The 17,044-nt window shown below is 51.7% G+C and overlaps 1 protein-coding gene across 2 annotated transcripts in view; it reads right to left on the bottom strand.

Annotated features, from left to right (window-relative positions):
• The window catches only part of UBASH3B (ubiquitin associated and SH3 domain containing B), a 139,418-nt gene extending 122,643 nt beyond the window's left edge, over positions 1–16,775 (bottom strand). For both annotated transcript variants that reach the window (XM_047691968.1, XM_047691967.1), the window contains exon 1: positions 16,255–16,775. In XM_047691968.1, the coding sequence (XP_047547924.1) occupies positions 16,255–16,306 (52 nt within the window). In that variant the 5' untranslated portion in view covers positions 16,307–16,775. The remainder of the gene's footprint in view (positions 1–16,254) is intronic.
• Positions 16,776–17,044: the final 269 nt, after the last annotated feature.

Genomic DNA, 17,044 nt, shown 5'->3' with positions numbered 1-17,044 from the left:
CCTTCAGCCCTTGCATGAGGACAATGCAATCCTACCAACCTTGGTGGGGCTGATCCCAAAGGGATGCTTGGGAAGGGGATGTTCAGAGAATCCAGAGACTTGGCATGAACATACTTTAAAGACAGCAGGCTTGGAGGTCAGGTCCACCCCCACTTGTTCTTCCTACTCTTGGCTGTTCAATACCTCAGGAGTCAGTGAGCTCCCTCTGTGGGCTACTTGTATGCACATGGTCCTAGGACCACCTAGTTGTACCCCTGAATAGCTTTGGGTACATTTCTGTAGGGTCCTCCCCCCCATATTTTATTTTATTTTATTTTATTTTATTTATTATTTTTTTTTAGTTTCAGAGATAGAGTTTGGTGATTCATCAGTTGAATATAACACCCAGTGCTCATTTCATCAGGTGCCCTCCTTAATGCCCATCACCCACCAACCCCATCCCCACACCCATCCATATTTTAAATAGGGGAAATGATCTCTTTTAGCGTCAGTGCGGTGGAATCATGCATGTGAAAGCACCTATCCAGAAGGTTCCTCATAAAGGACACCCTCAGATTTCATATCCTTCCCCACAGACCTCAGATCCCAGGCTGGCCAAGCTTAACCCTGGTGGTGGCTTCAGATATGTTCTCCAACCTATGTCCTTCTGAGGAGGCTGAGAAGGAAGCTCAGTCACAGTCAGTCATAACTGGGCAGAGAAGATCCTGGAGCACACCACAGCCAAGCCACTGGTTTCCAGATTGTTTTTCTGGTGAACTGGCATTTGCCCCACCCGCCAGCCATATAACTGCCACCAAAGTCCACAAAATAAGCATCCTCTTTTCTTATGACAGCCCCCTAGATATCAAAGGAGAGAACCTTCCTCCCTTTCTATCTTATCACATGATATCACCATCTTCTGCTTGAGTCTATCTTGCCCAAGAGCTTGAGAGCAACTTGCGGTCAGGGACAGGGTCTTACTCATATCGGTCCCTCAAAAGCCTTCCCCAATCACACAGGACACACGCCATCTTGCTGAAGCAGTTTTACTGGTGTCGAGCCCCTCGTCCTCGGCCGGCCCACCTCCCTGCTCTGCTGGCCCGCAGGGCCGCCAGCCACCGGCCAGAACAACACAAGCACACTCGCCACCTTCCTGCCGAGGCTGGATGGATGAAGTGATACCCGGAGGTCTGGGGTGCCTGAAGCAGCCAGACAGCAGAAGAGTTGTGGCTGTGCATCCGGCCTTACAGTGGAGAGCCTGTGCTCTTACTTGGAGGAAGATAGGGACTTCAAACGTCCTTCTCAATCCTGACCCACAAAGCTGTTGAAGGTCTCCGGTGAGGCTGGAGGTGCCTAAAGGCTCACCTTGATGATCTGTTGATTCTTCAGACCAACCAACTCCCCCAGGGTCCCCTGCCATCATGACCACCGTGCTGGCGTGTTGGGGATCCTTCCTGATAAGGACAGTAGCTCTGAATACTTGTGAGTCAGGAAGGAGGAGGGAGTGGTGTGGTTCTGCACAGAGTTCTGTAGGGAGGAGAAGAGCCATTCCACACACCTCAGCCAACTCCCCACATCTCCCTGACCCTCCCCAGAAGGCCCACCCAATCAACTGAATGCTTAAGTTATCCCTAGGCCCCAAGTCTTAAAGATGTTGGGAAGAGAACTTAGGAACTCACCAAAGACTTGCAATGACCATTGACTTATACCCAGAGTCCTCTCCTGCGTCCCATACAACCCTGTGATTCCAAAGCTTGTGATCTGTATCACTATACAGCTACCATTCATGGTGCACTGAAGAGTCAGGCTCTGGACTAACTATCTTGTGTGTATTATCTCATTTAAATGAATAGCAGGCAAACCATTATGTACTCTGCCCAAGGAGTCCCTCCCAGAGGCCACGGGAACAGGTGTACACTTCCTGTGTGCGTTGTGGAGGGCTCCATTTGCAACACAGATAGAGGCTGGGAGACACGGCTCATGGGGACGTGGTGTTCTGTAAACTCCTGAGTACAATCCCATGCCTGTCTTCCCCAAATCTGGAGCCACGATGGGTAGTACACATAACATGTACACACGCTTTCGGAAAGGGTGATGATATCACGGCAACTCTATACAAAATTAGTAGACAGTCAACCACACTGTAACTATTTGGGCCCACTGAGAGATGGAACCAATGAGATTAAACACGTGAGCAACGAATCTGGTTGCCTTCTTGACCCCAGTTCTATGTAATCTAAAGACATCAAGTCATTTTTGCTTCCTTCTGCCAATCGTCAAACATTACTAAACACCAGCTATCATCAACACTGTGGGTGCTGGTTAGGAGCCCTGACTTGGGAATCTGACCACCTGGGGTAGGCCCCTTGGGTCTACCACTTACTTGCTGTGTGGTCTTGGGCGACTCAAAAATTTCCGTGCCTCAGTTTTCTCATCTGTAGAATGGGGATGATAACAATTTCTATCTCATAAGATTGTTATGAAGAATAAACAAAATAATGCACATGTCATGTTTTATAATACTGCAGGGCACAGAGTAGGCACTCGGTGAAAGTTAGCTAGGAATATTCAGTGCTGGGTTGGAATGGTGAGGGCGAAGAGACAACCAGTGAGGAGTTAGGGATAAGAAAAGCTAATGAGGAGACCTGGTAGATGTCTGTCCTGTGCAAAAACATCACAAACTAAAAGGACATGCAGACCGAGAGTGTTACATGCACACACGTGCCATGGTAGAAGAATGATGGCTCCCAAAGATACCCTCATCCTACTCCCCAGAACCTATGAATACGTTCCCTTCCAGGACAGAAGGGACTTTGCAGATGTGACTAAGCTTGGCCTCTTAAGCAGAAGCACTGGAGTCAGTAGGGTCTTTCTCAGGGAGATGGTGAGGCAGGAAAGGCAGAGACAGATGGAAGCCCAGGTGGGAGGGGTGCCTTCTGTAGAAGGAGGAAGGGGCGATGAGCCAAGGAATACAGGCACACTCTAGAAGCTGGCGAAGTCAAGGGAACAGGCTCCCTCCTCGAGCCTCCAGCAAGAGCACAGCTCTATCGACATCTCAATTTTAGGGATCATGCCCACATTAGACTTCTGATCTCCTGATGTTAAAGAGAATAAATTGGTGTTGTTTTAAGTAATGACAAGTTTGTTAGAGTAGCAATAGGAAACTACTACATAGGCCTTTGGTCACATGTGCTGTATTTCACAAAACCTCTTGTTGTTCACAAAAGCCACTTGCTAACTCATTATGACTCACGTTCCCTACTTCCCAAAAAGGGTGAAGTGAAAATTTAAGCTTCCAGAGGGAAGTGTTCACTTTGATGCGGCTAGCCTGTCAAGGGGTTCCTCATGTTCCTCGTTCACAGCGTTAGCCTCTCAGAAGCAGCAGAGCTTGGTTAGGGAGGATTAGAACGGCCCAGCAAATGTCACACAAAACCAGCAGATCACAGGCTTTCTGGAAGAGCCTCAAAGTACCAGGACCCAACCCCTGACAACAGTAGTATCATTTTACATGTGCGTGATCTTTTGTGATTTTTATTGCTCGTATATACATGGCCTCACTTTGATTCATCCAACCCATCGAAACACTCAATCAAGACCACATCCTGAGAAAGTGCCAGATTCAGAATTTGAAGCCAGTCTTTTGTCCCTAAAGCCAGTCTTCCCTCCACCGTAGTGGAAGGCAACATTTGTTCTTCCCCTCTGAGGTGGGTAACTGAGACAACTAACGGTCCCCTCCCACACCGCCCCTATCACCAGTGTGACGCTTCCTCCTCCTCTCCTCCCCTCCTCCCCCCATCCTTCTCGGAGGTGACCTCTCCAACTGGCCATAGACACATTAGCTGCTTCTTCCACAGGCTGAGATATAAACACATGGCACGGATAAGGAGGACAGCCAAAGGGAAAGAAAGAAAAGGCAGAGAAACTGTGAAAGGGTTAATCAAGATAACAGCCCAGTCCGTTCCTCTAGAAAACAGAGCCCAAAAGCCTTGTTAGCAATCTCCTTCTTGGAGGCAGAGCTTCTTGGGTCTGCTTCTGTCACTGAGCAGCTGGTGGTCTTGAAAAAGTCACTTCATTTGTTTGTCTCATTTTAGTTCTATGTAGAAAGAGGAAGTTGGACTGGAAAAGTTCCACCAGCAATGCTAGCTGTACATTTCTGAGATTCTACCTCTATGGGTCTTTTCCATGCAGGAACAGTCTGTTTCAACAAAGACACCGGAGTCATCCTGGATGGAGGGCGGGAGCCTTCGTGAGATTCTTCACCCTGAAGCAAATCCTACCAGGCCTCATGTGTGCCTCTCGAGCCAGGGAAAGTGATCTCTGTCATGAAGTCAAATACGAGGCACAGTCTAAGATGGGAATAATAACTAATACTTCTTTTTTTTTTAAATAAAGATTTTATTTATTTATTTGACACACAGAGAGAGATCACAAGTAGGCAGAGAGGCAGGCAGAGAGAGAGAGAGGGAAGGAAGCAGGCTCCCCGCTGAGCAGGGAGCCCAACTCAGGGCTCGATCCCAGGACCCTGAGACCACGACCTGAGCCGAAGGAGAGGCTTAACCCACTGAGTCACCCAGGCACCCCATAACCAATACTTCTTGAACACCTCTATCTCCGTACACTTTCTGTCGTCTAGAGCTCTCTCTAAGTTTCTGTTCAAGAAGTTGTTCATGGGGCTCCTGGGTGGTCTAAGTTCAGGGACCTGGGATCAAACCCTGTGAGGCTGCTTCTCCCTCTCCCTCTGCCTGCTGCTCCATTGGCTTGTGCTCTCTCTCTCTCTGTCACATAAATAAATAAAATCTTAAAAAAAAAGATGTCATTCATTTCCACATCCTTTAGCAACCCATGAAGAGCCACTATCACTCACCAAATGTCCTAAACTTAAAACCATGTATTACCCTGTGCTAACATTGTCCACATCCACCAACGCTCAGAAATTCAATGCCCACAAACATAAAACCTACCACGTAAAGTACAACTTCCCATTCTTTGGGGGTAAATGTACTCTCTTCAACCTTGATTCGGGTACCCCCACTCCAAGGTCTTCTGATTGTTTCTTTCTCCCTCTTCTTTCCTCTAGCCTTTCCTTCCAGAGCACCCAATAAAGCCATCATCCATTCATATTCCATACAGCCCCACTCGTGTTCAGGTTGTAGGTGAGTGCAGGTGGGCCCGTGTGTGTAGGACAACTTGCAGTGACTTTGAAGACTGCACAACACCTTCCCTCGGGGTCACGGAAGGTGCTCTGGTCCCTGACCACTGGCCACCCCATGAATCCTGATGTCTTACAGACAGAGCATAGATCCCTGGGCATTCCTTGGTGAGCTCTTTCTAATAGAGAGGTGGTGGTGGCAGGAGCTTACTGGAGAGAAGAAATTAGAGAAAATGAGCTTAGTGCATGGAGGGCTGAGATCTCAGTCAGAGACCAAAGCAAAGAAGAGCTGAGTAGGTTTCTCAATGCTTTATCCACAGTACCTAACACATTGACCAGCATGCAGCAACCACCAGGAAAGAGGCGTTGAGTAATGAGGGAAGGGTCACTCTGGCAAGGATCCTCTGGTGATCTCGGCATGGTTTCCAGTGAGGGCAGCTAAGTGCAGATACGGATGGGTGAGGCCGGGTACCGAGGTATGGATGGGAGAGCACATACAATCTCTAGAAGTGAGGGAATTCTAAAGCAAAGATGATTCTTATATCTAGATGGATGTTCTAGAATCTAGATCTCACAGTCAGATCTCAGTCAGCTGCGTCAGTTTCAGAAAGAAGATTCTAGATGTCTGAGGTAAGGGCTGTCAGAGGGTAGGGAAGAATCCCGGGGTCCTGATCCTCAGGAGTCTGGGGGTGCTGGAGAGGATTACTGGAAACCCCACAGAGAGGCTTTGGAATCTCCATCCGGGAACACCTCATTCACAACCAACTTTACTGACTTGGGCATTGGAAAGGGAATGGAATATTTCGTTGACCTCAGTTTTGTCATGAAATTCTCTTCTCCCCTGCCTTCTTCCATGACACCTGTCATTTTGTTCTTTTCCTGCCTCTTGAACCGTCCCCCTTAGCTTCCTTCACATCCTTTCTTCTCTACCCACCAGCTGGTCCCCAACAATACTATCCCTGGGGGTTGGCTTCTTTCCTTTCCTTTTCACTCTGCCTGTTCTTTACACCTACTGCCAGGCCTTCTGCTACAACCTCCAGCAAACAGTCTGGTCCCAACAAATTTCTCCGTCTCACCTCTCACTACCTCTCTGTCTCCTTCCCACCAATCCCAGCCCCCGGGGCGGCTGGCTCCGAAGTCAAGCTGTTCTCTCTGACTGGAATGCCTCCCCTCCTCTCCGCCAAGAAAAGCTCTCCTCATTATTTAAGGTCTGCCTTAATTATCACCTCCTCTGCTTTCCTCAACCTTCTCAAGTTACTCTAATTGTTTTTTCTGTGGTCCCACATGTGTTTTTTCAAACTTTGACTACAGCAATAATTGTTATCGTGATATTGCATTCCAGGTTTCTATGTCCTGCCCTCCTGAGGAAGTCAAGTTGAGCTCCTGGAGAAGACAAACTTCACATTCCTAACAAGTTCCTGGCATACAGCAGGCACTCAGTAAATGCCCAGTAGAAGAGTAAACAAAACAATGTCAAACCTAAAGTCAGGCCCTACTATGGGTCAGCTCTTTTGGTAGCCAACATGTTTTCTTTTCCTTCTGGCTAGATGGTGACAGAGAGGGAGAGGGTGGGAGAGTGATGAGCAGAGTGAGTCAAGAGACCCAAGTTTAGATTAAAATCTGCTTCTATCTTCCCTTGTGGTGTGGTATGAAATCATTCAAACGGTCTACTGATCTTCCCAAACTCCCACCTCTCAAACTGAAGGGTTCTGACGCCATCTTGTTCACACCCTGAATTCCCTTCAGGGCTCCCTGTCTGGTTACCAACCCTCCTCACCTCCTCACCTACAACCTGCATCTACCTCTGCCAGCGCACAGGTCACACGTTAGCATAATTGTCTGTCTTCCACACTAGACTGCCAGGTCCTGAGGGCAGAGATTTTATATGTATATAATATATATATAATTAATATATACTCATGTCTTATATATGTATGTTATATATATAATGATGCTCTGTCCTCCTCCTAACTCTTGTTAGAATAGGCTAGCACAGTTGTCCATAAACACGGGGTGAAGTGTACACACGCACACAAAGTTGGCATTACCAAGGAAACGTTTGATGGAGAGAACACATATGCGATACTGGATTGTTGTTTTTTAAATTTCATTGCAGTCTAGTTGACACACAATGTTATAGTGGTTTCAGCTGCACAACAGAGTAATTTGGCAAGACTTTATGGAACACTGTGCCCACCCCCAACCGTGAGTGTGGCTACCATCAGTCATATACAACACTACTGTGTGTGGAACCTTTGACTATATTCCCTATGCTGTGCCTTCTATTCCTGTGACTCATTCATTCCGGAACTGGGGGCCTGTACCTCCCACTCCCCTTGACCTGTTTTGCCCATCCCCCCACCCTTGGCAACCATCACTCTTGTTCTCCGTATTGATGGACCTGTTTCTGCTTTTTGTTTGTTTGTTTATTCATTTGTTTTGTTTTGTTTGTTTGCTTTTTTTAGATTCTATCTATATGTAAAACCATATGGTGTTTGTTTTTGTTTTTGTTTTCTCTCTTCTTGTCTTGTTCTCCAGATTTCATTTGTCAGGATATATCAGAAGAGGCCCCGAAGCGGGGAAAAAAAATACCAGGTGCATAAGTGGCTGCAGACCTTAGACAAAGGACTTGGGATCTTTGCAGGTAATCTAGGGATGACCCTGTCTCTTCCCTGCCTGCTTCACAGGGCGAAGCCTAACAAGGCTTGAGGGAGAAGAGACCAGAAAAGAAAGGGAGAGGAAGAGAGAAGAAGGGAGGCGGGGAGGAGGGGCAGGGTGTAGGGGTAAAGGGAAGCTCAGGGAAGAGAAGCCAAATGCGTTGTGATTGAACGAGTTCCCCAGGGTGGGTGAGATTTGCTTAGGCAGAAAGCAGACACATGCTGCGTCCACAGTCAACTCAAGGACAGGCTGGTTAAGGGATGACGTAGGCGATGTCACGGATTCAGAACTCCAGCCACTCCATGCTGTTCGGAGCGTGCGTCTGTGTTTCAACAAGACTGTACACAAAAGCAACCATCGGGGCAGATTTCTTCCCTGCTCCGAAAGTGCTTCTTACCTGAGATCGGAGAAGAAACATTTAGAGGGTCAATGCTCACAGTCAATATTTTTGAATGGGACATAGTCAACCCAGAAGCAGGATTCTAAACAAACCTGCCACCTGATTCATAGAGAAGGCTGAATCCGCAACACCTGAACAGAAATCTGAAATGTTCGGCTGCCTCTGGCCATCTGTGCTACCAGCTTCCTCTCGGCATTTTCCAGACGGCTGGGAGCTGCTCTCTGCTGGTGTTTCTTCCAGCTTCCCACTGTGTGTGGCAACAGCCCTCGTCTTGGTGGAGTTCACTGCCACTGCTGCTTTCTGTACGAGAATGCTCGTGCTTCCACTGGGGCAACGGAGCACAGTGTGAATTGTTACACAAGCAGCTGGTGACTTCCAGAAGGGAAGGTGCCCCTTTAATTAAAAAGGTGCCCAGAGCCATTTGTTTCCCCAGGGGCGGGGCTCAAGGCACTAACCTCCTCTTTCATTCAACCAGCACTCTGGCTGTTTTATGCAAGAAAGCACATTTCGTACCAATTTGAAAATTATACCATTGTATCCTACTTAAATGGCCCTCCCCCTCCCCATTGTAATTGGCTGCTATCATTCTTTCTGCTTATTCACTCTCTAGAATATCAATGGGCAGTCCTGAAGGGTTTTCTTTAAAGGGAGAAGAATTTGACAGTAAGGGACTGAGGAAAATAAAACAAAACAAAAACAGAAAAGCATAGCAGACACAGTGAAAACACCCTGTGTTGTCCAAAACCATGGGTCCATGACACCCGCGGGGCCCCAGAATGCATGAGATGTGGTTGACTTCAACCCCATTTACAGCTGGGAAGACTGAGGCCCTGGGAAAAGATGGAGATGGGTGTGAACTCAAATAGCCGATAAGCAAGAGCAGAGCAAGAGCTCAAAGCCAGGGTCTGAAAGAAAGGAAAGCTGAATTTGCTTTCCATTATCACGGGGCTACCGGTGGGGTGGGAACTGAGTGCAGAACCTTCACACTATCTGTAAAGTGTTGTTCCCCACACCCAGAAAAAGTACACCTGCTCCCTGGAGGGTCATTGTGGAGGGTTGTTCAGCCAGCTAGAGAGAGTCCCAGGCTGCCTCCGACAGCTGACTTCAGAGTGCCAGGTGGTGAAACTTGGCATTCATCTTTTCCTGCTGAGAACGGCACAGAATTTAGTAGGATACCATGCACCTAGCAAGAACTCAGACAATTTCTGGATGTTCATCGGAGGCCTTCCCAAGAGGACTCACCCCCATAAACAGGAGGAGGCCAAGAACATGCTGGCAAAGCCATCAGGAAAAACGGGGGGTGTGAGCGAGAGGGGCTGACAAGAAAGGAGATGTCCTATCACATAATCCTGAACCCCAATGGAAGGTCTGGAGGGCAGAGGCCCCTGCTCCATCTATCCGTCCATCCTCCAGGGACATTCTCCCACAAGCCTCTGGGTGACACCCAGTGGCCCCTGGGAAAATCCTCCAATGAAGAAGACAAGAGCTGTCAGCCCTGATGGGGACCGCAGGCATCTTCCTCTCCAGCAGCCGCTCCAACCTGCAGGGACTGTGCCCATCTCCGGGCAGAGAAGCACACTCTTGAGTGAGATTTTTTTCCTCTCTCTCTTTCCAGGGATGGAGTCTGATTCCATGTGAGGCTAATCAGAAGACAGCCATCTGGCGCTCCAGCATATCCCCAGCCCGGGCCATTTATTATAATCCGCAGATGGGGCGGCGCTGGGGGCAGCGCTGGCTGTGCCCCAGGTCTGCTTCTCCTCTGCCTTGCCCCCCTCAGGGCACTCTGCAGAAAGAGGTGCCAGGGAACAGAACCCAAGGGCTGAGGGAAGGCACAGCCCCTACCTCCTACTCACGACTCCGTGCCATGAGGAGTGGGGAGCTGAACCCTGGAGACAGCCCACAAAGGAGCCGAGCAGAACAGAATCACCAATGCAGTAGCACGACCGTCCCCATCTTCACTGAGGGCTCACCGGATGCCACAGACTCCGTGGCCATGGGCATGGAATGGCACCGCTTGCCTTTACAGTAGCCCTTCGAGGTAAGGACTACTACTAGCAACATTTTCCTGGCTAGGAAATGAAAGCATGGCACTTCCAGCCACTTGCCCAACGTGTCCCGGCTGCCTGACCAGTTGCAGGCTAGACTTCTGTGTCTCGGGCAGCCAATGCTGGGGTCTCTTCCGTGCCTTGCTGCCCAAGCAGTGGGACACCCCATCACACACACGCAGGCAGGGGATGTTGCTGCCATCAATCCCTCTGCCGCCCCTGTCACTGGCCAGAGGAGAGCTGGTGGGAGACACAGAGTCCCCTAGGCTTGCATGTGGCTTCTCTGAAAAGCCAAGCGTTTAGCTCTGAGAACGAGTGCCCACGCCCTTGGTGAAAAGCAGCTGGAGTTTGAGGCAGTGGAGGGCAGGGGGCGGGGTGGGGTGACAGGACAGAGTCACAAAGCAGGACCCTCATCACTCTCTGTGGCACTCACTCTTCCAAACCTTAGTAGACACTCTCAAGGTCTGAGACTTGACAGTGATCATGCATATCAATCTGCTTCGCCATCTCTAAAGGGATCTGGAAACCCGCGGTACTATTTCCAGGGCGCAGCGGAAGTTCTGCAGAAGGTCTGTGCGGAGGGGCTGTAATCGCGTTACCGGTCATTTCAAACCCACCGCTGTCTGCTAGCAACACGAGGAGATGAACTACTGATTCACGCAGCACCACGGAAGTCTCCAAAATATGCCGAAGGGAAGAAGCCAGGCAGGCACGAGAGGGTACACTGTGGGACTCCCGCTCTGTGTAGATCTGGAAAATGCAAGCTAATCTATAACGACAGAAAGCAGGTGGGTTTCCCAGGCAGAGGGTGGAAAGGGGAACGAGGAACCTTTTGGGGGTGACAGGTAAGTGCCGGGTCTTGTGGTGGTGATGCCACGGGGGTACGCTTTTGACAAAACTGATCAATCCATAAACAGATTTAGTTTCAGGTACATAAATGATACCTCAATAGTAGAAAATAAAAATGTGTGTCGAAGTCTTCCCTTTGGAACCAGGGCCCGTGTGCAGCCTGGGAAGGTCGCTGGACTTGCAGGTTGAGCTCAAGACTCTCAGGGCAACGGGGCCGGACCCAGGTCAAGTGCCCGAGCTCCTCCGAGCCTCAAGCCTCGTCATCTTTAAAACGAGGCTGTCACCCCAAGCTTTGCCTCATGGGACGGCTGTGCCAATCAAGAGGGTTGTTTGGCGCACGTGAGAGCAATTTTCCGACAGCAAAATAACAGACGTAGAGGACTGTGGTATGGGTGCGCGGAGATGATGGGTAACTTCAAGTCCTTTACTCTGCCCACCAAGAAGATCCCTTCAGCTCCGGGGCACCCACCATTGGTGTCCTCTCTCTACCCCAGGACCCCAGGGAAAGCAGCTACAGAATCGGCCATGACTCGGAGACACTGAGTTGACCAAGGACTTCCACGGGATCCAATGTCAACCCCCAGGAAAGCTGGAGAAGGCCAGAGAAACTGGATACTTTAATTCACAGGCGGCGCAAGGTGCCTCTCAATTCCATGTGAAGGCAGCTCTGAGGGCCTTTTATCTTTGGGCGGCGAAGCATAGCTAATGCAGCTCACTATCCAAAGCCAAGTCCAAGGTGCTTATCCCAGCTCTTTCCTTCCTCCACGATCCTGCTCTTTGACTAGGTAGGCATTGTTCAAATATTCCCCGTAGCAAAAAAGGACAACCTGAGAGCCCAGGTAGGTCTATGCTGGAGACTTCAACCAGCAACCACCTAGCATCTTGTTCATCCAGTCAATACAATAAAACCGTAATCCTCTCTGTCTGGTGTCCAGATTATATTTTCAACTACTCTAAGTCCTTTCCTGCCCGTGCAGGAAAAAAGCCTTCACAAAGCCTCGTGCGCCACACAGGACAGGTGTTGCTGGGTGTAGAAGCTGATGAGGAATGCTGAGGAAAAGGGAAGGCCCGACAGCTTCCTCAGTCAGAAGCTGGACAAGTGCTGGGCCATGGAACCCCTGCCACCGCGTCCTTTTGCAAGCCTGTTGTCTCTCCATCATCAGCAAACATTAAAGCCATTTGCTAGAGACAGAGCTCTGGCCACAGGCAGCCTCCAACAGACCCAACCAAAACAAAATTAAAGGTCAGAGGTGTATCAGCAAAGAACCCTCAGATTCAATGGTGAGGTGATGCTCCTACCCTTAGCCTCAAGCTGCAGAAGAGATAAGAGATAAGAGCCTTGCTCCTCCTCTAACCATAGAGGCCAGAAGGGGAGGGTGTGAAATCAAGTAGCAAAGCAACAGTCTCCCCTCCACCACAGAGTTCTGGGTCTGCCTTCCCTCCTGGCCCCCAGGCATGCCCTTCCCCCAGGCCTTTGCTCAGCGCACCGTTCCTTTGCCTTCCCACCAGCCTCGCTCCAGTCGTGAGCAATAGGGACCATTTTTTTTTTTTTAAAGATTGTATTTATTTATTTGACAGACAGAGATCACAAGTAGGCAGAGAGGCAGGCAGAGAGAGAGGAAGGGAAGCAGGCTCCCTGCTGAGCAGAGAGCCCGATGCGGGACTCGATCCCAGGACCCTGGGATCATGACCTGAGCCGAAGGCAGCGGCTCAACCCACTGAGCCACCCAGGCACCCAGGGACCATTCTTTTTAGAACCTTTGGAATAGGAACGTTTAGAAGAGCTACTGTGTATGGGGGAGGAGGAGGGATAAGGCCATTTTGGACCCTTGAAGGTTTCCTAACGAAGGCTTCCCTAACACCTCCTAACCTGGTGCACACACACACAGACACCCCGAAAAATTGCTGCTACTTAGTCCTTTCTATGTCAGGTCCTTCTACAGCAGTGTTTGTGGACTGAAGGTAATGGGGTGAGATGGAAAAAACATGGTAAGAAGGAACATACCCTGAGGTCACCCAGCTGGCCCAGTACTCCTACTGCTCTCCCTTAGCTCTGTCGGGCAGTTAACAGCGAGCACTAATTACTCCCGTACCTCTCAGAGGGAGGCAGTGAGGCCCCGAGGGGTTAGGTGACTTATCCAAGACCACAGCACAGCACGTCTGGAATGGGACCTGGGCCTTGCTGGCCCGAGCTCTCTGCCGGCTCACCCAGAGCCATGTGGAAGGTCTCCTCTTGCTGCTGCACGATGCCAGACTCAGTTACACACAATGGGGAAACCAGAGCTGTCGGCCTTGGCTACCACCAGTCTCTCCAAAGGGCCATGTTCCAAATATCTCTCTCATTCCTCCTTGAGGCATCCCAGCCACATCTCCCAGAACCCTGAAAACCATCACCGCTCCCTCCTGTCTGCAATTTCTTCATGCCCTTTCCTCCAGGCCTAAGGCCCAAGAAGGAGGCTGCTCAGAAGCTAAGCCCATTGCCCTCGCTCTCTGTCTTCTCATCAGCAGCCCAGAGAAAGTAGCACTAGATCAGGGGACAGCCAAGGGCTCCACCTCCTCCCGAGCAAGGAATCTGATGGAGATGGAACAGAAAAGCCAACTCCCCTCCTGGCCAGGCTGTTCCATTAGGACCCCCTTCATCACCTGTTCAGTAAAAAGAGGCAGTGCTAGTCATAATACTAGGAGCTGTGATGGGCTGAATAATGGCTCCCCAAAAGCTCTCTAAGTCCTAATCCCTGGAACCATGAATATTACCTTACAGTAAAAATAAAAGAAAAAAAGGGGGAAAAAAAGATCTCGCAGATGTGATAAAGGATCCTGAGACGGCTGATCCTGGGAAGGCTTTCCTGAATGATCTGGAGAGGCCCTAAGAGCCATCACTAGTGACTTTGCAGGAAAGAGGCAGAGGGAGTTTTGACACCACCAGCAAGGCAATGCAACCTTCCATTCCCAGGTCCAGGTGATGTAGCCACAAGCCAACCGAAGCCAGCAGCCAAAGACATGCGTGAGGCAAGGAACGGATTCTCCCCTGGAACTTCCAAAGTAATCCCCGCCCTCCCGACACCTCGATTTCAGCCTAGTGACACTGATTCAGGGCTTCTTGCCTCCAGAGCTAGGAGAAAATACACTTCTGTTGTTTCAAGCCAGCCAGACTGTGGTCATTTGTTACAGTGGCAGCAGAAACTAATAGAGCAGCTAACACCTAATCATCACCCACTGCATGCCAGGCACTAAGCCTGACATGCACTAAGCATGGCACTTACATTAACTCCTGGTGCTTGGGCTCTGGAGGTGAGGTTAAGCAGACCCCCTGAGGGTTTGAATCCCAGCCTTACTGCTTAGTGTTGTAACTCTGAGCAAGTTACATAAGGTGACTAAGCCTCTGTTTCTAAATGCATAAGATGAGCATACGTGTTACATTCCTCAGTGTGTTGCTAGGAGGATACAATGGTTAGGAAAGGTCAAGTGCCTGTTAGAGTCTATATCCTAAGTACTCCATAAATGCTCGCTATGAGGAGATCTCAGGGGTTGAACCGGCCAAAATTAGACCATCATCCTAATCTGTTGGGACATGGACAAGACCACCTGGACCCAGCCCAGGAAGAAAAGACGCCCCTTTAAAGCAGGTGTGAATAGCAAACATGACAGTCTGAGGAGTTCAGTTTAAGTATTTCTTCTCTTAACTGAGCTACTTAGGTCCTTAATGCTGGCCTAGATGCTGGGTCCTATGCTAATTCTGCAGCCCTGCCCAAAAGACTCCCCAGCCTCTACCTCGCCTTGCTTAAGGAAGGTGTGCACAGCCATCCACCAGAATAAGGACACAACTTGCAGCATCCACACCTGATGTGGCCCTGCAAAGCCTCCCATTTTCTCTGTTAACTCTGGCATCAGGAACTGGAGCTTCATCGCTTGGAAGTCAACCCCAGTCAAAAAACGTCAATGTATTTCCTGACTTCCCAAAGCCCACTTTCCTGACTTTCTGTCCCAACGGGCTGGGTGGATAAAAGATAAAACCAGGGGTGTGCTTTGGTTACAAGGTCACAGCCAAGTTAGTAAAGAATAGAGTAGGGAAGGTTTGCCCAAAGGCTGGGGAAGGGTTACCTAGACTTGCCACCTGAAAAAAGGGGGGAGAAAGATGTTTTTTTCATTAACTTGGCCCTTCCCCATAAAGTTTGCCCAACTCTCCCATTCAGGTGATGTCATTCAAAGAAGCAGCGCCCCCACAGGATCGCTGGCCCTGTACCCCCACCGAAGAATTCTGCACGCTAGAAATTAACCGAAGGAGAAGGGCCTGGCCGCCCGGCCTTGGTTTCCTCCTAGGAAGGGTTCCAGCCCCACGGTCTTGGTTGGCCAGCTGAAAAAGACTCCTGCTGCCATTGCCTTGTGCAGGCGGCCAGGCCTCTTCCCAGCGGGCTGCAGGGACTGCCACCTGCGCTCTCTCGGCCCTTCCCCACTCCGCCCTCCAAGGGTTAGAAGGATAAGGGAAGACAGCTCCCCTCCTTACTCTCAGGCACCCACAGATTTCCGCGCTGCCGTCACCACTGACGAGAACCCAGGTCCCCAGGAGGAATCGCTTCTCCTCATTCCATCCTCCCTATCAATGAACACGCAGCAACACCCACGCTCCCGCTCCTCCTACTCCGGAGGGAGACCGAACCCGAGAGCGACATCCGGAGCAGGAAGCCGCTGCAGTGAGAGCGCCGACCCCTCCGCCCCGAGGTCCCTTGCCCCTTCCCAGCCAGCGGAGAGGATCCTAAACCAGCCCCGCGTTCCGGATCCAGAGGGTGCCCGAATCCTCGCTGGGCTCCGCCTCCCCCGGGAGCCAGGCGCCGGAGACCTCGGGGAGCCGGCGAGACACCCGCATAGCCCCACCACGGGGGCCGCCCGCCGGGCACGGTACCTGGGAGCCGACCCCGGTGCCCTCGCCCGGAGGGGCGCCTCACCTTCTGCACCCCCGGCAGGCGCCCTCGCCCGCCCAACGCTCCCCGCCGCGCCTGCCCCGGCACCCGCGCCGCGAGGGGCCGAGTCCCGGGCCGCCCGCGCGCCGGTCCTGCCCCAGCAGGTGGTGGGCAGCGGGGAGCGCGCCGTCCGGCCGGCCGGCGCCGGGAGGCGAGCCGGAGCGAAGCCGAGGGCCGGCCGCGTGGGGCGCGAGGGGCGCGAGCCCCGCCACTTACGCGCGGGCTCTGGGGAAGCCCATGGAGAGCAGCACGTCCAGCGCCGATCCATGCTTGATGGTGCCCGGGCGCTGCTGGCGGCTCCTCCGCGGGGTGACTTTGCTGTACAGCTCCTCTCTCGCAGCCATGCCGAGCGGGCCGGGGTGGCCGTACTGAGCCATGGCTCAGCGGCCAGCCATCGCCGGGGAAAGCACCCGAGCCCGAGCGTCCGGGAGGGAGCAGGGAAGGGGGCTCGGGGACCCGGCGCCGGGCGGGAGGCGGCGACGGAGGCGGCGCTCGGAGCTTCCCCAGAGTCGAGACTGACGCTTCCTGGTGAGGCCACCGGAGCCAGGGCGGCCCGCGGGCTGCTTGGGCCGGACCCCCCGTCAGCTGCTCGGGCCCCCGGGTGCCCCCAGCGCGGCGCCGGCAGCGGCCCTCTCTCCTCCGCCCCCTTCCTTCTCTGCTCCTCGCGGTCCGGGAATTTGCAATGAGTAATTTTTGAATGGATCAAAAAGGAAAAGGAGCCCTGTGGGCCGGCCCTGCCTTGCCAGTACCGGGGCCCCGCCCCTCTCTTAAAGCGACAGCGCTGCCGGAGCCTGCTCCGGGCCGGGCACAGGCTGGAGCGTCCGAGAGCTGCCGCGCGGAGGACTCCCGCGCACGAGGGCTGCGGGTGTGCGTGGGTTCCGGGGAGTCGCTCCCAGAGCCTCACCCTTCTCCAAGGCTCGCCCATTGAGTCAGCTGGGCCTCCAGACGCCAGATCAACCCGTGTCAAGTTTAATGTGGTTCGTGTGGTTCTAGATGGGTTAATAAT

Source organism: Lutra lutra, chromosome 10 (genome assembly GCF_902655055.1).
Source record: "Lutra lutra chromosome 10, mLutLut1.2, whole genome shotgun sequence".
Taxonomy (NCBI): domain Eukaryota; kingdom Metazoa; phylum Chordata; class Mammalia; order Carnivora; family Mustelidae; genus Lutra; species Lutra lutra.
This window is presented reverse-complemented; position numbering and strand designations above follow the sequence as displayed.